This window comes from Phyllobates terribilis, unplaced genomic scaffold, assembly GCF_046119375.1.
Source record: "Phyllobates terribilis strain yellow unplaced genomic scaffold, ASM4611937v1 Scaffold_10__3_contigs__length_209671492, whole genome shotgun sequence".
In the NCBI taxonomy this organism is placed as follows: domain Eukaryota; kingdom Metazoa; phylum Chordata; class Amphibia; order Anura; family Dendrobatidae; genus Phyllobates; species Phyllobates terribilis.
In genome coordinates, this window is record NW_027362770.1 from 206400680 (window position 1) to 206424855 (window position 24176).

Sequence of the window (24176 nt, forward strand, 5' to 3'; positions counted from 1 at the left end):
GCTGTCAGGCCCCGCTGCCAGGCCCCTCTGTCAGGCGCGCTGTCAGGCACGCTGCCAGGCCCCTCTGTCAGGCGCGCTGTCAGGCCCCTCTGTCAGGCGCACTGTCAGGCCCCGCTGTCAGGCCCCGCTGTCAGGCCCCGCTGTCAGGCCCGTCTGTCAGGCCCCGCTGTCAGACCCACCTGTCAGGCCCCCCTGTCATGCCCCCCTGTCAGACCCCCCTGTCAGGCCCCGCTGTCAGGCCCCCTCTGTCAGGCCCCGCTGTCAGGCCCCCTCTGTCAGGCCCCCTCTGTCAGGCCGCGCTGTCAGTCGCGCTGTCAGGCCCCTCTGTCAGCCGCTCTGTCGGGCCCCGCTGTCGGACCCCGCTGTCGGACCCCGCTGTCGGACCCCTCTGTCAGGCCCTGCTGTCAGGCCCCTCTGTCAGTCCCCGCTCTCAGGCCCCACTGTCAGTCCCCTCTGTCAATCCCCCCTGTCAGACCCCCCTGTCAGGCCCTTCTGTCAGGCCCCGCTGTCAGGCCCCTCTGTCAGGCCCCGCTGTCAGGCCCCTCTGTCAGGCCCCGCTGTCAGGCCCCTCTGTCAGACCCCTCTGTCAGGCGCACTGTCAGGCCCCTTTGTCAGGCCCATCTGTCAGGCCCCGCTGTCAGGCCCCCTCTGTCAGGCCCGTCTGTCAAGCCCCGCTGTCAGGCCCACCTGTCAGGCCCCCCTGTCAGGCCCCTCTGTCAGGCGCGCTGTCAGGCCCCTCTGTCAGGCGCGCTGTCAGGCCTCTCTGTCAGACCCCTCTGTCAGGCCCCTCTGTCAGGCCCCGCTGTCAGGCCCCCTCTGTCAGGCCCGTCTGTCAGGCCCCGCTGTCAGGCCCCGCTGTCAGGCCCACCTGTCAGGCCCCCCTGTCATGCCCCCCTGTCAGACCCCCCTGTCAGGCACGCTGTCAGGCCCCTCTTTCAGGCGCGTTGTCAGGCCCCTCTGTCAGGCGCGCTGTCAGGCCCCTCTGTCAGGCGCGCTGTCAGGCCCCTCTGTCAGACCCCTCAGTCAGGCCCCTCTGTCAGACCCCTCAGTCAGGCCACTCTGTCAGGCCCCGCTGTCAGGCCCCCTCTGTCAGGCCCCTCTGTCAGGCCCGTCTGTCAGGCCCCGCTTTCAGGCCCCGCTGTCAGGCCCCCTCTGTCAGGCCCCGCTGTCAGGCCCCGCTGTCAGGCCCCTCTGCCAGGCCCCGATGTCAGGCCCCGCTGTCAGGCCGCTCTGTCGGGCCGCTCTGTCGGGCCTCGCTGTCGGGCCCCTCTGTCGGACCCCTCCGTCGGACCCCGCTGTCGGACCCCGCTGTTGGACCCCGCTGTCAGGCCCCGCTGTCAGTCCCGTCTGTCAGGCCCTGCTGTCAGTCCCCACTGTCAGTCCCCTCTGTCAGGCCCCGCTGTCAGGCCCCGCTGTCAGACCCCTCTGTCAGGCGCGCTGTCAGGCCCCTCTGTCAGGCCCCTCTGTCAGTCCCCTCTGTCAGTCCCCGCTGTCAGGCCTCGCTGTCAGTCCCCTCTGTCAGTCCCCGCTGTCAGTCCCCTCTGTCAGGCCCCTCTGTCAGTCCCCTCTGTCAGGCCCCTCTGTCAGGCCCCGCTGTCAGTCCCCTCTGTCAGTCCCCGCTGTCAGGCCGCTCTGCCAGACCCCTCTGTCAGTCCCCTCTGTCAGGCCCCTCTGTCAGGCCCCTCTGTCAGGCCCCGCTGTCAGTCCCCTCTGTCAGGCCCCTCTGTCAGTCCCCTCTGTCAGGCCCCTCTGTCAGGCCCCGCTGTCAGTCCCCTCTGTCAGGCCCCGCTGTCAGTCCCCGCTGTCAGGCCCCGCTGTCAGTCCCCGCTGTCAGTCCCCTCTGTCAGGCCCCGCTGTCAGGCCCCTCTCTTCTTAACTCCTGACGTTCTGCTTCCAGGCGGCTTCTCATCATCTCCATATCTGTCCAATCCCCAGAGCTGATCTTGTGGAGCAGCATTTAGTGCCGCCGCTCTGACCGTTCTACTCCCTGTGATGATCAGAGTGAACATAAGAAATGCCCAAAATGACACAAAATGCGGGGACCAAGGACCGGGGAAGAAAACCCAAAAGGGGCGACCCGAAATGTGGGGTGACCGACCAAACCCGGGATACCATGTATCTGGTGTGACGTGTGATACCATGTGTCCGGTGTGACGTGTGATACGATGTATCCGAGTGTATCCGGTGTGACGTGTGATACAGTGTATCCGGTGTGACGTGTGATACAATTTATCCGGAGTGACGTGTGATACCATGTATCCGGTGTGACTTGTGATACAATTTATTCGGAGTGACGTGTGATACCATGTATCTGGTGTGACGTGTGATACCATGTATCCGGTGTGACGTGTGATACCATGTATCCGGTGTGACGTGTGATACAATTTATTCGGAGTGACGTGTGATACCATGTATCTGGTGTGACGTGTGATACCATGTATCTGGTGTGACGTGATACCATGTATCTGGTGTGACGTGTGATACCATGTATCTGGTGTGACGTGTGATACCATGTATCTGGAGTGACGTGTGATACCATGTATCCGGTGTGACTTGTGATACAATTTATTCGGAGTGACGTGTGATACCATGTATCTGGTGTGACGTGTGATACCATGTATCCGGTGTGACGTGTGATACCATGTATCTGGTGTGACGTGTGATACCATGTATCCGGTGTGACGTGTGATACCATGTATCCGGTGTGACGTGTGATACAATTTATTCGGAGTGACGTGTGATACCATGTATCCGGTGTGACGTGTGATACCATGTATCTGGTGTGACGTGTGATACCATGTATCTGGTGTGACGTGTGATAGCATGTATCAGGTGTGACGTGTGATAGCATGTATCAGGTGTGACGTGTGATAGCATGTATCAGGTGTGACGTGTGATACCATGTATCCGGTGTGACGTGTGATACCATGTATCTGGTGTGACGTGTGATACCATGTATCCGGTGTGACGTGTGATACCATGTATCCGGTGTGACGTGTGATACAATTTATTCGGAGTGACGTGTGATACCATGTATCCGGTGTGACGTGTGATACCATGTATCTGGTGTGACGTGTGATACCATGTATCTGGTGTGACGTGTGATAGCATGTATCAGGTGTGACGTGTGATAGCATGTATCTGGTGTGACGTGTGATAGCATGTATCAGGTGTGACGTGTGATACCATGTATCCGGTGTGACGTGTGATACCATGTATCCGGTGTGACGTGTGATACCATGTATCCCGTGTGACGTGTGATACCATGTATCCCGTGTGACGTGTGATACCATGCATCCCGTGTGACGTGTGATACCATGTATCCCGTGTGACGTGTGATACCATGTATCCGGAGTGACGTGTGATACGTGTACCCGGTCTCTGGCGGTCCTCCCTCTTCTTCTGACGCCTCTGACTCCTTCTCTCCATTTCTCGCAGGAATACAAATGCTTTCTGTTCAGCCGGACTCAAAGCCGAAAGGTTGTGCTGGCTGCAGCCGCAAGATCAAGGACCGCTACCTGCTGAAGGCGCTGGACAAGTACTGGCACGAGGACTGCCTGAAGTGCGCCTGCTGCGACTGCCGCCTGGGGGAGGTGGGCTCCACGCTGTACACCAAGGCCAACCTCATCCTGTGCCGGAGAGACTACCTGAGGTAAGGTCCGTGCTGCTCAGCGCTGCCTGTGTATCCCCGCCCCAGCTCAGCGCTGCCTGTGTATCCCCGCCCCAGCTCAGCGCTGCCTGTGTATCCCCGCCCCAGCTCAGCGCTGCCTGTGTATCCCCGCCCCAGCTCAGCACTGCCTGTGTATCCCCGCCCCAGCTCAGCACTGCCTGTGTATCCCCGCCCCAGCTCAGCGCTGCCTGTGTATCCCCGCCCCAGCTCAGCGCTGCCTGTGTATCCCCGCCCCAGCTCAGCGCTGCCTGTGTATCTCCGCCCCAGCTCAGCACTGCCTGTGTATCCCCGCCCCAGCTCAGCACTGCCTGTGTATCCCCGCCTCAGCTCAGCGCTGCCTGTGTAACCGCGCCCCAGCTCAGCGCTGCCTGTGTATCCCCGCGCCAGCTCAGTGCTGCCTGTGTATCCCCGCCCCAGCTCAGCGCTGCCTGTGTATCCCCGCCCCAGCTCAGCGCTGCCTGTGTATCCCCGCCCCAGCTCAGCGCTGCCTGTGTATCCCCGCCCCAGCTCAGCGCTGCCTGTGTATCCCCGCCCCAGCTCAGCACTGCCTGTGTATCCCCGCCCCAGCTCAGCACTGCCTGTGTATCCCCGCCCCAGCTCAGCGCTGCCTGTGTATCCCCGCCGCAGCTCAGCACTGCCTGTGTATCCCCGCCCCAGCTCAGCGCTGCCTGTGTATCCCCGCCCCAGCTCAGCGCTGCCTGTGTATCCCCGCCCCAGCTCAGCACTGCCTGTGTATCCCCGCCTCAGCTCTGCGCTGCCTGTGTATCCCCGCCCCAGCTCAGCGCTGCCTGTGTAACCGCGCCCCAGCTCAGTGCTGCCTGTGTAACTCCGCCCCAGCTCTGCGCTGCCTGTGTATCCCCGCCCCAGCTCGGCGCTGCCTGTGTAACTCCGCCTCAGCTCAGCACTGCCTGTGTATCCCCGCCCCAGCTCAGCGCTGCCTGTGTAACCGCGCCCCAGCTCAGTGCTGCCTGTGTAACTCCGCCCCAGCTCTGCGCTGCCTGTGTATCCCCGCCCCAGCTCAGTGCTGCCTGTGTAACTCCGCCACAGCTCGGCACTGCCTGTGTATCCCCGCCCCAGCTCAGCACTGCCTGTGTAACCGCGCCCCAGCTCAGCACTGCCTTTGTAACTCTGCCACAGCTCGGCACTGCCTGTGTATCCCCGCCCCAGCTCTGCGCTGCCTGTGTATCCCCGCCCCAGCTCAGCGCTGCCTGTGTAACCGCGCCCCAGCTCAGTGCTGCCTGTGTAACTCCGCCCCAGCTCTGCGCTGCCTGTGTATCCCCGCCCCAGCTCAGTGCTGCCTGTGTAACTCCGCCACAGCTCGGCACTGCCTGTGTATCCCCGCCCCAGCTCAGCACTGCCTGTGTAACCGCGCCCCAGCTCAGCACTGCCTTTGTAACTCTGCCACAGCTCGGCACTGCCTGTGTATCCCCGCCCCAGCTCTGTGCTGCCTGTGTATCCCCGCCCCAGCTCAGCGCTGCCTGTGTAACCGCGCCCCAGCTCAGTGCTGCCTGTGTAACTCCGCCCCAGCTCTGCGCTGCCTGTGTATCCCCGCCCCAGCTCAGTGCTGCCTGTGTAACCCCGCCCCAGCTCTGCGCTGCCTGTGTATCCCCGCCCCAGCTCAACGCTGCCTGTGTAACCGCGCCCCAGCTCAGCGCTGCTTGTGTAACTCCGCCCCAGCTCTGCGCTGCCTGTGTATCCTCGCCCCAGCTCAGCGCTGCCTGTGTAACTCCGCCTCAGCTCGGCGCTGCCTGTGTATCCCCGCCCCAGCACGGCGCTGCCTGTGTATCCCCGTCCCAGCTCAGCACTGCCTGTGTATCCCCGCCCCAGCTCAGCACTGCCTGTGTATCCCCGCCCCAGCTCAGCACTGCCTGTGTATCCCCGCCCCAGCTCAGCACTGCCTGTGTAACCGCGCCCCAGCTCAGCACTGCCTTTGTAACTCTGCCACAGCTCGGCACTGCCTGTGTATCCCCGCCCCAGCTCTGCGCTGCCTGTGTATCCCCGCCCCAGCTCAGCGCTGCCTGTGTAACCGCGCCCCAGCTCAGTGCTGCCTGTGTAACTCTGCCCCAGCTCTGTGCTGCCTGTGTATCCCCGCCCCAGCTCAGTGTTGCCTGTGTATCCCCGCCCCAGCTCAGCACTGCCTGTGTATCCCCGCCCCAGCTCAGCGCTGCCTGTGTAACCGCGCCCCAGCTCAGTGCTGCCTGTGTAACTCCGCCCCAGCTCTGCGCTGCCTGTGTATCCCCGCCCCAGCTCAGTGCTGCCTGTGTAACTCCGCCCCAGCTCTGCGCTGCCTGTGTATCCCCGCCCCAGCTCAACGCTGCCTGTGTAACCGCGCCCCAGCTCAGTGCTGCCTGTGTAACTCCGCCCCAGCTCTGCGCTGCCTGTGTATCCCCGCCCCAGCTCAGTGCTGCCTGTGTAACTCCGCCCCAGCTCTGCGCTGCCTGTGTATCCCCGCCCCAGCTCAGTGCTGCCTGTGTAACTCCGCCTCAGCTCGGCACTGCCTGTGTATCCCCGCCCCAGCACGGCGCTGCCTGTGTATCCCCGCCCCAGCTCAGCACTGCCTGTGTATCCCCGCCCCAGCTCGGCGCTGCCTGTGTATCCCCGCCCCAGCTCAGCACTGCCTGTGTATCCCCGCCCCAGCTCAGCACTGCCTTTGTAACCGCGCCCACACTGTGTATCCCCACCCTAGCTCAGTTCTGCCAGAATAACCTCGCTTCAGCTCGGTGCTGCCTGTGAAACCCCCCACTTCACGTGATCTAGACTGTATGCTTCTGTTAATACATCCCAGAATTGTATTTGCCTTTTTTGCTGCTGCATCACACTGTTGACTCATGTTCAGTCTATGATCTATTAGTATACCTAAGTCTTTTTCACATGTACTGTTGCTTAGCTCTATTCCTCCCATTCTGTATATGCTTTTTTCATTTTTATTGCCCAGATGTAGTACTTTGCATTTTTCCCTGTTATAAACCATTCTGTTGGTTGCTGCCCACTGCTCCAGTTTATTTAGGTCTTTTTGAATCCTCCCTCTCTCTTCTCTAGTATTAGCTATCCCTCCTAGCTTTGTGTCATCAGCAAATTTAATCAGTTTACCCTCAATTCCTTCATCTAAATCATTGATAAAGATGTTGAACAATACTGGTCCCAGGACAGAGCCCTGTGGTACCCCACTTGAGACATTCATCCAGATGGATGTGAAACCATTTACAACCACTCTTTGAGTCCGATCACTAAGCCAGTTATGAATCCACCTAACAGTTGCCTGGTCCATTCCATACTTGGTCATTTTTTCAATAAGGATGGTGTGAGATACTTTGTCAAATGCTTTGCTGAAGTCAAGATATACTATATCTACAGCATTTCCCTGATCCACCCAGTCAGTGATTCTGTCATAGAAGGAAATTAAGTTAGTCTGACATGACTTGTTAGTTACAAACCCATGCTGACTCTGGTTAATCACTTCATTCTTATCCAGGTACTTACATACATTTTGTTTAATGATTTGTTCAAAGATCTTTCCTGGTATAGAAGTCAGACTCACCGGCCTATACTTCCTGGGTCCACCTTCTTTCCCTTTTTGAAGATGGGGACAACATTCGCTCTTCTCCAGTCTTCCGGGACTTCTGTTCTCCAAGAATTGTCAAAGATTATGGAGAGTGGTTCAATAATTTCCTCTGCTATTTCCTTCTATACTCTGGGGTGTAATTCATCTGGACCTTGAGCTCATTTATGTTAGCTAAGTATTCCCTCACCATCTCTCTGTTTATAGATTGTGTGGATTCTTCTATTCCTTCAATAGTACAGTGAATATCAGTTGATGTTACATTTACTTTCTGAGAGAAAACAGAAGCAAAATAGGAATTTAAAAGTTCAGTCTGCTTAGTATCATTTTTTATCACTTTACCATTTTCATCCTGTAAAAATCCTATAGCATCTTTGACTTTTCTTTTACTTTTGACATACCCCCAAAATCCTTTCTTATTGCTTTTGACATCTCTTGCAAGCTTTAATTCATTGTCAGCTTTAGCTAACCTGATACGTGTCCTACAGGTTCTGCAGACTGCATTTTTTAGATATGCCTCCCTCTTTCCATTTGATAAACATTTCTTTCTTTCTTTTTAGTATGTGTTTAAGTTCTGTGTTCATCCATCCTGGTTTCCTTAAATGCTTCCTATTCTTCCCTCTTTTTGGGATTGTTAACGATTGTGCTTTCAGAATCTCATTTTTCACAATTTCCATAAGGACATCCAGTCATCGAATCCCACCTATCCTCTGAGACCCTTAAAATCTGCCTTTCTGAAATCCAACCTTAAAGTCTGACTCTTCACAGGTCGTCCTCCTCTAGTTATCCAGAATTCCATGATAGCCGATTGCTGCCTCCTCGGGTCCCAGCCACCCTTGCCTCCTCGGGTCCCAGCCACCCTTGCCTCCTCGGGTTCCAGCCACCGTTACCTCCTCCATCTCCTCCCTGTTTATGAGGATTAGATCCAAGGTAGCAGATCCCCTTGTTCTCTCTTTTACCTTTTGGAAGATGAAGTTGTCCCATGATCACATTGTCATATTTTTTGATAACTTGGCCATCTGATGCATAGAGTTCATCCATATCTTCAGCTTGCCCAGGTGGCCTGTAGTAATCTCCTACAATGGTGTCCTTTCCGTTGTTCTCTCCTTGTATTCTTACCCAGACAGTTTCCACAGATCTCCCAGTCTCTGAAGCTTCAGTCTCTGGAGATATTCGCTTTTCTAACTTACAATGTGACGCCTCCTCCCCATTTATTAAGTCTGTTTCTTGCAGATAACTTGTCCCACCAAGTCTCAGTGATGCCAATGACATGGTATCTTGCTTCCGGTGTTCGTAGCTCCACTTCTCCCGTCGTATCTCGCTTCCGGTGTTCGTAGTTCCACTTCTCCCGTCGTATCTCGCTTCCGGTGTTCGTAGCTCCACTTCTCTCGTCGTATCTCGCTTCCGGTGTTCGTAGCTCTACTTCTCCCGTCGTATCTCGCTTCCGGTGTTCGTAGCTCCACTTCTCCCGTCGTATCTTGCTTCCGGTGTTCGTAGCTCCACTTCTCCCATCGTATCTCGCTTCCGGTGTTCGTAGCTCCACTTCTCCCGTCGTATCTTGCTTCCGGTGTTCGTAGCTCCACTTCTCCCGTCGTATCTCGCTTCCGGTATTCGTAGCTCCACTTCTCCCGTCGTATCTCGCTTCCGGTGTTCGTAGCTCCACTTCTCTCGTCGTATCTCGCTTCCGGTGTTTGTAGCTCTACTTCTCCCGTCGTATCTCGCTTCCGGTGTTCGTAGCTCCACTTCTCCCGTCGTATCTCGCTTCCGGTGTTCGTAGCTCCACTTCTCCCGTCGTATCTCGCTTCCGGTGTTCGTAGCTCCACTTCTCCCGTCGTATCTCGCTTCCGGTATTCGTAGCTCCACTTCTCCCGTCGTATCTCGCTTCCGGTGTTCGTAGCTCCACTTCTCCCGTCGTATCTTGCTTCCGGTGTTCGTAGCTCCACTTCTCCCATCGTATCTCGCTTCCGGTGTTCGTAGCTCCACTTCTCCCGTCGTATCTTGCTTCCGGTGTTCGTAGCTCCACTTCTCCCGTCGTATCTCGCTTCCGGTGTTCGTAGCTCCACTTCTCCCGTCGTATCTCGCTTCCGGTGTTCGTAGCTCCACTTCTCCCGTCGTATCTCGCTTCCGGTGTTCGTAGCCCCACTTCTCCTTGTTTCTTGCCCAGGCTTTGTGCATTTCTGTAGAAACATCTTAGTTTGTGAGCGGTTTTCGGTTTCTGTTATATTTTTATTATTCTGACTTTTTTGTCTTTTTCTTCCTTTCCACCTCTAACAGCAGAGCTTTCATTAGTCGTTGTTCGCTGTATGGCTTTCCTTGGCCTTTTGCTTCCCTTCCCACAATGTCCTGATGTAAAGCTCTCCTGAGGAGTGCAGCAAGGCGACTTCCAAATATGTGTTTTCCAGTCTTGTGAGGCGCAGTCAGGGCCGACGTTAGGGCAGGGCAGAATAGGCATCTGCCTAAGTCCCCCCACTCCCTTGGGGGCCTCCAGCGGCTGCAGCAGGAGCTTCACTGATAATAGCATTATTAGTGAAGCTTCCGATGTAGAGACTGGTTGAGGACCTGTAGTGACATCACGATCATGTGACCATGATGTCACTACAGGCTTTTCAGTCTGAAGAGCTTCAGGGCGTTTATGGAGATCCTGGCATTGAAAAATGAGTTTTGCTGTGAAGGACAGGAGCAGCGGCCACTGGACCTCCCCTATCAGAGTGATAGAAGCGCTCATTAGCCAGTGCTCCTGTCCTTCACTGTGCCGACCCTGAGGGGGAGGGAGAGCCAGGGACCGGGGCCTACCAAGCTGAGCTGCCAGAGAAGTTCTCCTGTGTCCACCTGTGTGCTGTGCTCCTCCTGTCAGCCTCCTCCTTCTCCTGTCAGCCTCCTCCTGCTCCTGTCAGCCTCCTCCTACTCCTGTCAGCCTCCTCCTGCTCCTGTCAGCCTCCTCCTCTTATCAGCCTCCTCCTGTCAGCCTCCTCCTGCTCCTGTCAGTCTCCTCTTGCTCTTGTCAGCCTCCTCCTGTCAGCCTCCTCCTCCTCTTGTCAGCCTCCTCCTGTCAGCCTCCTCCTTCTCCTGCCAGCCTCCTCCTCCTCCTGTCAGCCTCTTCCTCCTCCTGTCAGCCTCCTCCTGCTCCTGTCAGCCTCCTCCTACTCCTGTCAGCCTCCTCCTGCTCCTGTCAGCCTCCTCCTGCTCCTGTCAGCCTCCTCCTCCCCCTGTCAGCCTCCTCCTACTCCTGTCAGCCTTCTCCTTCTCCTGTCAGCCTCCTCCTGCTCAACTGATCTTCACTGTCCTTTTAAAGGAATAGAGGAATCCAAGTTATCTGTAAACAGAAAGATTGTGAGGGAATATTTAGCTAACATAAATGAGTTCAAGTCTCCAGGTCCAGATGAATTACACCCCAGAGTACTGAAGGAGATCGTAGAAGAAATTTTAGAACCACTCTCCATAATCTTTGAAAATTCTTGGAGAACAGGAGAAGTCCCAGAAGACTGGAGAAGAGCAAATGATGTTCCTATCTTCAAAAAGGGGAAGAAGGTGGACCCAGGGAACTATAGGCCGGTGAGTCTGACTTCTATACCAGGAAAGATCTTTGAACAAATTATTAAACAACATGTATGTAAGTACATGGATAAGAATGAAGTGATTAACCCGAGTCAGCATGGGTTTGTAACTAACAAGTCATGTCAGACTAACTTAATTTCCTTCTATGACAGAATCACTGACTGGGTGGATCAGGGAAATGCTGTAGATATAGTATATCTTGACTTCAGCAAAGCATTTGACAAAGTATCTCACACCATCCTTATTGAAAAAATGACCAAGTATGCAATGGACCAGGCAACTGTTAGGTGGATTCATAACTGGCTTAGTGATCGGACTCAAAGGGTGGTTGTAAATGGCTTCACATCCAGCTGGATGAATGTCTCAAGTGGGGTACCACAGGGCTCCGTCCTGGGACCTGTATTGTTCAACATCTTTATCAATGATTTAGATGAAGGAATTGAGGGTAAACTGATTAAATTTGCTGATGACACAAAGCTAGGAGGAATAGCTAATACTAGAGAAGAGAGAGAGAGGATTCAAAAAGACCTAAATAAACTGGAGCAGTGGGCAGTAACTAACAGAATGGTTTTTAACAGGGAAAAATGCAAAGTACTACATCTGGGCAATAAAAATGAAAAAAGCATATACAGAATGGGAGGAATAGAGCTAAGCAACAGTACATGTGAAAAAGACTTAGGTATACTAATAGATCATAGACTGAACATGAGTCAACAGTGTGATGCAGCAGCAAAAAAGGCAAATACAATTCTGGGATGTATTAACAGAAGCATACAGTCTAGATCACGTGAAGTCATTATCGGACTTTACTCCTCTTTGGTCAGACCTCATCTGGAATACTGTGTACAGTTTTGGGCACCACATTTTAAAAAAGACATAGACAAACTGGAGCAAGTTCAGAGAAGAGCGACCAGAATGGTGACCGGTCTGCAAACCATGTCCTATGAGGAACGGTTACAGGATTTGGGAATGTTTAGCTTGCAAAAAAGAAGACTGAGAGGAGACTTAATAGCTGTCTACAAATATGTCAAGGGCTGTCACATTGTAGAAGGATCATCTTTATTCTCATTTGCACAAGGAAAGACTAGAAGCAATGGGATGAAACTAAATGGGAGGAGACACAGATTAGATATTAGAAAAAACTTTTTGACAGTTAGGGTGATTAATGAGTGGAACAGGCTGCCACGAGAGGTGGTGATTTCCCCTTCAATGGACGTCTTCAAACAGAGGCTGGACAGACATCTGTCTGAGATGATCTAGTGAATCCTGCTTTGAGCAGGGGGTTGGACCAGATGACCCAGGAGGTCCCTTCCAACTCTACCATTCTATGATTCTATGATTCTATGATTCTATGCTCTTGTCAGCCTCCTCTTCCTCTTGTCAGCCTCCTCCTCTTATCAGCCTCCTCCTCTTATCAACCTCCTCCTCCTCTTTTCAGCCTCTTCCTGCTCCTGTCAGTCTCCTCTTGCTCTTGTCAGCCTCCTCCTGTCAGCCTCCTCCTCCTCTTGTCAGCCTCCTCCTGTCAGCCTCCTCCTTCTCCTGCCAGCCTCCTCCTCCTCCTGTCAGCCTCCTCCTTCTCCTGTCAGCTTCTTCCTCCTCCTGTCAGCCTCCTCCTGCTCTTGTCAGCCTCCTCCTGTCAGCCTCCTCTTCCTCTTGTCAGCCTCCTCCTCTTATCAGCCTCCTCCTCCTCTTTTCAGCCTCCTCCTGCTCCTGTCAGTCTCCTCTTGCTCTTGTCAGCCTCCTCCTGTCAGCCTCCTCCTCTTGTCAGCCTCCTCCTGTCAGCCTCCTCCTTCTCCTGCCAGCCTCCTCCTCCTCCTGTCAGCCTCCTCCTTCTCCTGTCAGCCTCTTCCTCCTCCTGTCAGCCTCCTCCTGCTCTTGTCAGCCTCCTGCTGTCAGCCTCCTCTTCCTCTTGTCAGCCTCCTCCTCTTATCAGCCTCCTCCTCCTCTTTTCAGCCTCCTCCTGCTCCTGTCAGTCTCCTCTTGCTCTTGTCAGCCTCCTCCTGTCAGCCTCCTCCTCCTCTTGTCAGCCTCCTCCTGTCAGCCTCCTCCTTCTCCTGCCAGCCCCCTCCTCCTCCTGTCAGCCTCCTCCTTCTCCTGTCAGCCTCTTCCTCCTCCTGTCAGCCTCCTCCTGCTCTTGTCAGCCTCCTCCTGTCAGCCTCCTCTTCCTCTTGTCAGCCTCCTCCTCTTATCAGCCTCCTCCTCCTCTTTTCAGCCTCCTCCTGCTCCTGTCAGTCTCCTCTTGCTCTTGTCAGCCTCCTCCTGTCAGCCTCCTCCTCCTCTTGTCAGCCTCCTCCTGTCAGCCTCCTCCTTCTCCTGCCAGCCTCCTCCTCCTCCTGTCATAGAATCATAGAATCATAGAATGGTAGAGTTGGAAGGGACCTCCTGGGTCATCTGGTCCAACCCCCTGCTCAAAGCAGGATTCACTAGATCATCTCAGACAGATGTCTGTCCAGCCTCTGTTTGAAGACGTCCATTGAAGGGGAACTCACCACCTCTCGTGGCCGCCTGTTCCACTCATTAATCACCCTAACTGTCAAAAAGTTTTTTCTAATATCTAATCTGTGTCTCCTCCCATTTAGTTTCATCCCATTGCTTCTAGTCTTTCCTTGTGCAAATGAGAATAAAGATGATCCTTCTACAATGTGACAGCCCTTGACATATTTGTAGACAGCTATTAAGTCTCCTCTCAGTCTTCTTTTTTGCAAGCTAAACATTCCCAAATCCTGCAACCGTTCCTCATAGGACATGGTTTGCAGACCAGTCACCATTCTGGTCGCTCTTCTCTGAACTTGCTCCAGTTTGTCTATGTCTTTTTTAAAATGTGCCCAAAACTGTACACAGTATTCCAGATGAGGTCTGACCAAAGAGGAGTAAAGACCGATAATGACTTCACGTGATCTAGACTGTATGCTTCTGTTAATACATCCCAGAATTGTATTTGCCTTTTTTGCTGCTGCATCACACTGTTGACTCATGTTCAGTCTATGATCTATTAGTATACCTAAGTCTTTTTCACATGTACTGTTGCTTAGCTCTATTCCTCCCATTCTGTATATGCTTTTTTCATTTTTATTGCCCAGATGTAGTACTTTGCATTTTTCCCTGTTAAAAACCATTCTGTTGGTTGCTGCCCACTGCTCCAGTTTATTTAGGTCTTTTTGAATCCTCTCTCTCTCTTCTCTAGTATTAGCTATCCCTCCTAGCTTTGTGTCATCAGCAAATTTAATCAGTTTACCCTCAATTCCTTCATCTAAATCATTGATAAAGATGTTGAACAATACAGGTCCCAGGACGGAGCCCTGTGGTACCCCACTTGAGACATTCATCCAGCTGGATGTGAAGCCATTTACAACCACCCTTTGAGTCCGATCACTAAGCCAGTTATGAATCCACCTAACAGTTGCCTGGTCCATTGCATACTTGGTCATTTTTTCAATAAGGATGGTGTGAGATACTTTGTCAAATGCTTTGCTGAAGTCAAAATATACTATATCTACAGCATTTCCCTGATCCACCCAGTCAGTGATTCTGTCATAGAAGGAAATTAAGTTAGTCTGACATGACTTGTTAGTTACAAACCCATGCTGACTCTGGTTAATCACTTCATTCTTATCCATGTACTTACATACATGTTGTTTAATAATTTGTTCAAAGATCTTTCCTGGTATAGAAGTCAGACTCACCGGCCTATAGTTCCCTGGGTCCACCTTCTTCCCCTTTTTGAAGATAGGAACAACATTTGCTCTTCTCCAGTCTTCTGGGACTTCTCCTGTTCTCCAAGAATTTTCAAAGATTATGGAGAGTGGTTCTAAAATTTCTTCTACGATCTCCTTCAGTACTCTGGGGTGTAATTCATCTGGACCTGGAGACTTGAACTCATTTATGTTAGCTAAATATTTCCTCACAATCTTTCTGTTTACAGATAATTTGGATTCTTCTATTCCTTTAAAAGGACAGTGAAGATCAGTTGATGTTACATTTTCTTTCTGAGAGAAAACAGATGCAAAATAGGAATTAAAAAGTTCGGCCTTCTCAACATCCTCTCTTACCATTTCTCCATTTTCATCCTGTAAAAATCCTATAGCATCTTTGACTTTTCTTTTACTTTTGACATACCCCCAAAATCCTTTTTTATTGCTTTTGACATCTCTTGCAAGCCTTAGTTCATTGTCAGCTTTAGCTAACCTGATACGTGCCCTGCAGGATCTGCAGACTGCATTATAATCTTCTTTAGATATGCCTCCCTCTTTCCATTTAATAAACATTTCTTTCTTTCTTTTTAACATGTGTTTAAGTTCTGTGTTCATCCATCCTGGTTTCCTGTCAGCCTCCTCCTTCTCCTGTCAGCCTCTTCCTCCTCCTGTCAGCCTCCTCCTGCTCTTGTCAGCCTCCTCCTGTCAGCCTCCTCTTCCTCTTGTCAGCCTCCTCCTCTTATCAGCCTCCTCCTCCTCTTTTCAGCCTCCTCCTGCTCCTGTCAGTCTCCTCTTGCTCTTGTCAGCCTCCTCCTGTCAGCCTCCTCCTCCTCTTGTCAGCCTCCTCCTGTCAGCCTCCTCCTTCTCCTGCCAGCCTCCTCCTCCTCCTGTCAGCCTCCTCCTTCTCCTGTCAGCCTCTTCCTCCTCCTGTCAGCCTCCTCCTGCTCTTGTCAGCCTCCTCCTGTCAGCCTCCTCTTCCTCTTGTCAGCCTCCTCCTCTTATCAGCCTCCTCCTCCTCTTTTCAGCCTCCTCCTGCTCCTGTCAGTCTCCTCTTGCTCTTATCAGCCTCCTCCTGTCAACCTCGTCCTCCTCTTGTCAGCCTCCTCCTGTCAGCCTCCTCCTTCTCCTGCCAGCCTCCTCCTCCTCCTGTCAGCCTCCTCCTTCTCCTGTCAGCCTCTTCCTCCTCCTGTCAGCCTCCTCCTGCTCTTGTCAGCCTCCTGCTGTCAGCCTCCTCTTCCTCTTGTCAGCCTCCTCCTCTTATCAGCCTCCTCCTCCTCTTTTCAGCCTCCTCCTGCTCCTGTCAGTCTCCTCTTGCTCTTGTCAGCCTCCTCCTGTCAGCCTCCTCCTCCTCTTGTCAGCCTCCTCCTGTCAGCCTCCTCCTTCTCCTGCCAGCCTCCTCCTCCTCCTGTCAGCCTCCTCCTTCTCCTGTCAGCCTCTTCCTCCTCCTGTCAGCCTCCTCCTGCTCTTGTCAGCCTCCTGCTGTCAGCCTCCTCTTCCTCTTGTCAGCCTCCTCCTCTTATCAGCCTCCTCCTCCTCTTTTCAGCCTCCTCCTGCTCCTGTCAGTCTCCTCTTGCTCTTGTCAGCCTCCTCCTGTCAGCCTCCTCCTCCTCTTGTCAGCCTCCTCCTGTCAGCCTCCTCCTTCTCCTGCCAGCCTCCTCCTCCTCCTGTCATAGAATCATAGAATCATAGAATGGTAGAGTTGGAAGGGACCTCCTGGGTCATCTGGTCCAACCCCCTGCTCAAAGCAGGATTCACTAGATCATCTCAGACAGATGTCTGTCCAGCCTCTGAAGACGTCCATTGAAGGGGAACTCACCACCTCTCGTGGCCGCCTGTTCCACTCATTAATCACCCTAACTGTCAAAAAGTTTTTTCTATTATCTAATCTGTGTCTCCTCCCATTTAGTTTCATCCCATTGCTTCTAGTCTTTCCTTGTGCAAATGAGAATAAAGATGATCCTTCTACAATGTGACAGCCCTTGACATATTTGTAGACAGCTATTAAGTCTCCTCTCAGTCTTCTTTTTTGCAAGCTAAACATTCCCAAATCCTGCAACCGTTCCTCATAGGACATGGTTTGCAGACCAGTCACCATTCTGGTCGCTCTTCTCTGAACTTGCTCCAGTTTGTCTATGTCTTTTTTAAAATGTGGTGCCCAAAACTGTACACAGTATCCAGATGAGGTCTGACCAAAGAGGAGTAAAGACCGATAATGACTTCACGTGATCTAGACTGTATGCTTCTGTTAATACATCCCAGAATTGTATTTGCCTTTTTTGCTGCTGCATCACACTGTTGACTCATGTTCAGTCTATGATCTATTAGTATACCTAAGTCTTTTTCACATGTACTGTTGCTTAGCTCTATTCCTCCCATTCTGTATATGCTTTTTTCATTTTTATTGCCCAGATGTAGTACTTTGCATTTTTCCCTGTTAAAAACCATTCTGTTGGTTGCTGCCCACTGCTCCAGTTTATTTAGGTCTTTTTGAATCCTCTCTCTCTCTTCTCTAGTGTTAGCTATCCCTCCTAGCTTTGTGTCATCAGCAAATTTAATCAGTTTACCCTCAATTCCTTCATCTAAATCATTGATAAAGATGTTGAACAATACAGGTCCCAGGACGGAGCCCTGTGGTACCCCACTTGAGACATTCATCCAGCTGGATGTGAAGCCATTTACAACCACCCTTTGAGTCCGATCACTAAGCCAGTTATGAATCCACCTAACAGTTGCCTGGTCCATTGCATACTTGGTCATTTTTTCAATAAGGATGGTGTGAGATACTTTGTCAAATGCTTTGCTGAAGTCAAAATATACTATATCTACAGCATTTCCCTGATCCACCCAGTCAGTGATTCTGTCATAGAAGGAAATTAAGTTAGTCTGACATGACTTGTTAGTTACAAACCCATGCTGACTCTGGTTAATCACTTCATTCTTATCCATGTACTTACATACATGTTGTTTAATAATTTGTTCAAAGATCTTTCCTGGTATAGAAGTCAGACTCACCGGCCTATAGTTCCCTGGGTCCACCTTCTTCCCCTTTTTGAAGATAGGAACAACATTTGCTCTTCTCCAGTCTTCTGGGACTTCTCCTGTTCTCCAAGAATTTTCAAAGATTATGGAGAGTGGTTCTAAAATTTCTTCTACGATCTCCTTCAGTACTCTGGGGTGTAATTCATCTGGACCTGGAGACTTGAACTCATTTATGTTAGCTAAATATTTCCTCACAATCTTTCTGTTTACAGATAACTTGGATTCTTCTATTCCTTTAAAAGGACAGTGAAGATCAGTTGATGTTACATTTTCTTTCTGAGAGAAAACAGATGCAAAATAGGAATTAAAAAGTTCGGCCTTCTCAACATCCTCTCTTACCATTTCTCCATTTTCATCCTGTAAAAATCCTATAGCATCTTTGACTTTTCTTTTACTTTTGACATACCCCCAAAATCCTTTTTTATTGCTTTTGACATCTCTTGCAAGCCTTAGTTCATTGTCAGCTTTAGCTAACCTGATACGTGCCCTGCAGGATCTGCAGACTGCATTATAATCTTCTTTAGATATGCCTCCCTCTTTCCATTTAATAAACATTTCTTTCTTTCTTTTTAACATGTGTTTAAGTTCTGTGTTCATCCATCCTGGTTTCCTGTCAGCCTCCTCCTTCTCCTGTCAGCCTCTTCCTCCTCCTGTCAGCCTCCTCCTGCTCTTGTCAGCCTCCTCCTGTCAGCCTCCTCTTCCTCTTGTCAGCCTCCTCCTCTTATCAGCCTCCTCCTCCTCTTTTCAGCCTCCTCCTGCTCCTGTCAGTCTCCTCTTGCTCTTGTCAGCCTCCTCCTGTCAGCCTCCTCCTCCTCTTGTCAGCCTCCTCCTGTCAGCCTCCTCCTTCTCCTGCCAGCCTCCTCCTCCTCCTGTCAGCCTCCTCCTTCTCCTGTCAGCCTCTTCCTCCTCCTGTCAGCCTCCTCCTGCTCTTGTCAGCCTCCTCCTGTCAGCCTCCTCTTCCTCTTGTCAGCCTCCTCCTCTTATCAGCCTCCTCCTCCTCTTTTCAGCCTCCTCCTGCTCCTGTCAGTCTCCTCTTGCTCTTATCAGCCTCCTCCTGTCAACCTCGTCCTCCTCTTGTCAGCCTCCTCCTGTCAGCCTCCTCCTTCTCCTGCCAGCCTCCTCCTCCTCCTGTCAGCCTCCTCCTTCTCCTGTCAGCCTCTTCCTCCTCCTGTCAGCCTCCTCCTGCTCTTGTCAGCCTCCTCCTGTCAGCCTCCTCTTCCTCTTGTCAGCCTCCTCCTCTTATCAGCCTCCTCCTCTTATCAGCATCCTCCTCCTCTTTTCAGCCTCCTCCTGCTCCTGTCAGCCTCCTCTTGTCAGCCTCCTCCTGTCAGCCTCCTCCTTCTCCTGCCAGCCTCCTCCTCCTGTCAGCCTCCTCCTTCTCCTGTCAGCCTCTTCCTCCTCCTGTCAGCCTCCTCCTGCTCCTGTCAGCCTCCTCCTTCTCCTGTTAGCCTCTTCCTCCTCCTGTCAGCCTCCTCCTTCACCTGTCAGCCTCTTCCTCCTCCTGTCAGCCTCCTCCTGCTCATGTCAGCCTCCTCTTCCTCTTGTCAGCCTCCTCTTATCAGCCTCCTCCTCCTCTTTTCAGCCTCCTCCTGCTCCTGTCAGTCTCCTCTTGCTCTTGTCAGCCTCCTCCTGTCAGCCTCCTCCTCCTCTTGTCAGCCTCCTCCTGTCAGCCTCCTCCTTCTCCTGCCAGCCTCCTCCTCCTCCTGTCAGCCTCCTCCTTCTCCTGTCAGCCTCTTCCTCCTCCTGTCAGCCTCCTCCTGCTCCTGTCAGCCTCCTCCTTCTCCTGTCAGCCTCTTCCTCCTCCTGTCAGCCTCTTCCTCCTCCTGTCAGCCTCTTCCTCCTCCTGTCAGCCTCCTCCTGCTCATGTCAGCAGCACCAGGAGAGGCAGGGAGGTGTCTGATGGGACAGTGCTGCTGTGAGCAGGAGAAGCTGCAGCTCATAGTGTGGAACATCTTCATTCCCTTCAGCATAAGGCAGTGTGTGTATAGTGTGCGCCGTGTACGTGTGTGTGTATAGTGTGTATGTGTGTGTGTATAGTCTGCGCCGTGTACGTGTGTGTGTATAGTGTGTGCCGTGTACGTGTGTGTGTATAGTGTGCGCCGTGTACGTGTGTGTATAGTGTGTGTGTGTGTATAGTGTGTGCCGTGTACGTGTGTGTATAGTGTGTGTGTGTGTATAGTGTGTGCCGTGTACGTGTGTGTATAGTGTGTGCCGTGTACGTGTGTGTATAGTGTGTGCCGTGTACGTGTGTGTATAGTGTGTGTGTGTATAGTGTGCGCCGTGTACGTGTGTGTATAGTGTGTGTGTGTGTATAGTGTGTGCCGTGTACGTGTGTGTATAGTGTGTGCCGTGTACGTGTGTGTATAGTGTGTGCCGTGTACGTGTGTGTATAGTGTGTGTGCCGTGTGTTTGTATAGTGTGTGCCGTGTACGTGTGTGTGTATAGTGTGCGCCGTGTACGTGTGTGTATAGTGTGTGTGTGTGTGTATAGTGTGTGTATAGTGTGTGCCGTGTACGTGTGTGTGTATAGTGTGTGCCGTGTACGTGTGTGTATAGTGTGTGCCGTGTACGTGTGTGTGTATAGTGTGTGTGCCGTGTGTTTGTATAGTGTGTGCCGTGTACGTGTGTGTGCATAGTGTGTGTATAGTGTGTACGTGTGTGTGCATAGTGTGTGTATAGTGTGTGCCGTGTACGTGTGTGTATAGTGTGTGTATAGTGTGTGTATAGTGTGTGAAGTGTACGTGTGTGTGTATAGTGTGTGCCGTGTGTGTATAGTGTGTGTATAGTGTGTGCCGTGTACATGTGTGTATAGTGTGTGCCTTGTGTATAGTGTGTGTATAGTGTGTGTATAGTGTGTGCCGTGTGTGTATAGTGTGCGCCGTGTACGTGTGTGTATAGTGTGTGTATAGTGTGTGCCGTGTACGTGTGTGTATAGTGTGTGTATAGTGTGTGAAGTGTACGTGTGTGTGCATAGTGTGTGTATAGTGTGTGAAGTGTACGTGTGTGTATAGTGTGTGTATAGTGTGTGCCGTGTACATGTGTGTATAGTGTGTGCCTTGTGTATAGTGTGTGTATAGTGTGTGCCGTGTACGTGTGTGTATAGTGTGTGTATAGTGTGTGAAGTGTACGTGTGTGTGCATAGTGTGTGTATAGTGTGTGAAGTGTACGTGTGTGTGCATAGTGTGTGTATAGTGTGTACGTGTGTGTATAGTGTGTGTATAGTGTGTGAAGTGTACGTGTGTGTATAGTGTGTGTATAGTGTGTGCCGTGTACATGTGTGTATAGTGTGTGCCTTGTGTATAGTGTGTGTATAGTGTGTGTATAGTGTGTGCCGTGTGTTTGTATAGTGTGTGCCGTGTACGTGTGTGTATAGTGTGTGTATAGTGTGTGCCGTGTGTTTGTATAGTGTGTGCCGTGTACGTGTGTGTATAGTGTGTGTATAGTGTGTGTATAGTGTGTGCCGTGTGTTTGTATAGTGTGTGCCGTGTACGTGTGTGTGTATAGTGTGTGCCGTGTGTGTATAGTGTGCGCCGTGTACGTGTGTGTATAGTGTGTGTATAGTGTGTGCCTTGTGTATAGTGTGTGTATAGTGTGTGTATAGTGTGTGCCGTGTGTGTATAGTGTGTGTATAGTGTGTGTATAGTGTGTGCCGTGTGTGTGTATAGTGTGTGCCATGTACGTGTGTGTATAGTGTGTGCCATGTACGTGTGTGTATAGTGTGCGCCGTGTACGTGTGTGTATAGTGTGCGCCGTGTACGTGTGTGTGTATAGTGTGTGCCGTGTACGTGTGTGTATAGTGTGTGCCGTGTACGTGTGTGTATAGTGTATATAGTGTGTACTGTGTATAGTGTGTACGTGTGTGTGTATAGCGTGTAGATGTGTGTGTATAGTGTGCGCGGTGTACGTGTGTGTGTATACTGGGTACGTGTGTGTGTATAGTGTGTGCCGTGTACTGTATATTAAGGAATATCCTTTCCTTTGTGTATGTGAGGTGTGTGTATGTGAGGTGTGTGTGTGTGAGGTGTGTGCAATGTGTGTATGTGAGCTGTGTGTGTGTGTATGTGAGGTGTGTTCCGTGTGTGTATGTGCGGCGTGTGTGTGTGTATGTGAGGTGTGTTCCGTGTGTGTATGTGCGGCGTGTGTATGTGAGGTGTGTGTATGTGAGGTGTGTGTATGTGAGGTGTGTGTGTGTGAGGTGTGTGTGTGTGAGGTGTGTGCCACGTGTGTATGTGAGGTGTGTGTGTGTGTATGTGAGGTGTGTGTATGTGAGGTGTGTGTATGTGAGGTGTGTGCAATGTGTGTATGTGCGGTGTGTGTGTGTATGTGAGGTGTGTGTGAGGTGTGTGTGTATGTGAGGTGTGTGCCGTGTGTATATGTGCGGTGTGTGTGTGTGTATGTGAGGTGTGTTCCGTGTGTGTATGTGCGGCGTGTGTATGTGAGGTGTGTGTATGTGAGGTGTGTGTATGTGAGGTGTGTGTGTGTGAGGTGTGTGTGTGTGAGGTGTGTGCCACGTGTGTATGTGAGGTGTGTGTATGTGAGGTGTGTGTATGTGAGGTGTGTGCAATGTGTGTATGTGCGGTGTGTGTGTGTGTATGTGAGGTGTGTGTGAGGTGTGTGTGTATGTGAGGTGTGTGCCGTGTGTGTATGTGCGGTGTGTGTGTGTGTGTATGTGAGGTGTGTTCCGTGTGTGTATGTGCGGCGTGTGTATGTGAGGTGTGTGTATGTATGTGAGGTGTGTGCCGTGTGTGTATGTGCGGTGTGTGTGTGTGTATGTGAGGTGTGTTCCGTGTGTGTATGTGCGGCGTGTGTATGTGAGGTGTGTGTATGTGAGGTGTGTGTATGTGCGGTGTGTGTATGTGAGGTGTGTGAGTTGTGTGTATGTGAGGCATGTGTATGTGAGGTGTGTGTGTATGTGAGGTGTGTGTATGTGCGGTGTGTGTATGTGAGGTGTATGTGAGGTGTGTGTGTATATGCGGTGTGTATATGTGATGTGTGTGTGTATAGTGTGCGCCGTGTACGTGTGTGTGTATAGTGTGCGCCGTGTATAGTGTGCGCCGTGTACGTGTGTGTGTATAGTGTGCGCCGTGTACGTGTGTGTGTATAGTGTGCGCCGTGTACGTGTGTGTATAGTGTGCGCCGTGTACGTGTGTGTGTATAGTGTGCGCCGTGTACGTGTGTGTGTATAGTGTGCGCCGTGTACGTGTGTGTGTATAGTGTGCGCCGTGTACGTGTGTGTGTATAGTGTGCGCCGTGTACGTGTGTGTGTATAGTGTGCGCCGTGTACGTGTGTGTGTATAGTGTGTGCCGTGTACGTGTGTGTGTATAGTGTGCGCCGTGTACGTGTGTGTATAGTGTGTGCCGTGTACGTGTGTGTGTATAGTGTGCGCCGTGTACGTGTGTGTGTATAGTGTGTGCCGTGTACGTGTGTGTGTATAGTGTGTGCCGTGTACGTGTGTGTGTATAGTGTGCGCCGTGTACGTGTGTGTGTATAGTGTGTGCCGTGTACGTGTGTGTGTATAGTGTGTGCCGTGTACGTGTGTGTGTATAGTGTGTGCCGTGTACGTGTGTGTGCATAGTGTGCGCCGTGTACGTGTGTGTGTATAGTGTGCGCCGTGTACGTGTGTGTGTATAGTGTGCGCCGTGTACGTGTGTGTGTATAGTGTGCACCGTGTACGTGTGTGTGTGTATAGTGTGTGCCGTGTACGTGTGTGTGTATAGTGTGCGCCGTGTACGTGTGTGTGTGTATAGTGTGCGCCGTGTACGTGTGTGTGTATAGTGTGCACCGTGTACGTGTGTGTGTGTATAGTGTGTGCCGTGTACGTGTGTGTGTATAGTGTGCGCCGTGTACATGTGTGTGTATAGTGTGCGCCGTGTACGTGTGTGTGTATAGTGTGCGCCGTGTACGTGTGTGTGTATAGTGTGCGCCGTGTACGTGTGTGTGTATAGTGTGTGCCGTGTACGTGTGTGTGTATAGTGTGTGCCGTGTACGTGTGTGTGCCGTGTACTGTATATTAAGGAACATCCTTTCCAGGGTAATGACTTATATATAAGGCAAAATAAATAACAAAAACCAAACATGCTCCTCCACACCTTGGGCTATGTTCACACGTAGCATTTCTGATGCGTTTTTTGCACTTTTGTATTGCTTTCAACCGTGACAAATGCATTCACCGGGAAATGTCATTTTAACATTTTACAACCTTATCTGGCCATGTGGTGTGGGACACATGCATACAGTGCTGAAAGACATGGGACCAGCATGGGGAAGACCCCTGGAAGCATCTCTGACTCCCAGGTCACTGTCTAAAAGTGTGCCCATCAGAAGTGATCCTTGGCGCATGCAAAGATGCCTCCCGCCATGCACCTGTCATTGCAGACTTGCAACAATCACCGTCCACGTCCTTGTCCCACTGCAGCGTTCAGTTGTCCTTACCCCATTCCTTGGAATGCAAGCGCAAGTATGCATCCAGCCACCCACCCACCCACAGGCTGCAATACTATACTGCCAAATTTTTGACAGCTGCTTGCACTAGAAATGTGGGCCTTTTAGGCTCGTGGAGGCGGAAGCTTTTCACAACCTCATGCCGGCGGCAGCCGGGTGTCCATACTCGGTCCCCAGCCGCTACTATATTTCCCGGTATCACCTCCGCCTTCCACAAGCA

General features: G+C 51.7%; 1 protein-coding gene across 1 annotated transcript in view; it reads left to right on the forward strand.

Annotated features, from left to right (window-relative positions):
- The window catches only part of LMO3 (LIM domain only 3), a 61130-nt gene that overhangs the window by 1136 nt on the left and 35818 nt on the right, over positions 1-24176 (forward strand). Inside the window, exon 2 of the mRNA XM_073650591.1 lies at positions 3439-3652. Within this exon, the coding sequence (XP_073506692.1) occupies positions 3447-3652 (206 nt within the window). The 5' untranslated portion in view covers positions 3439-3446. The remainder of the gene's footprint in view (positions 1-3438; positions 3653-24176) is intronic.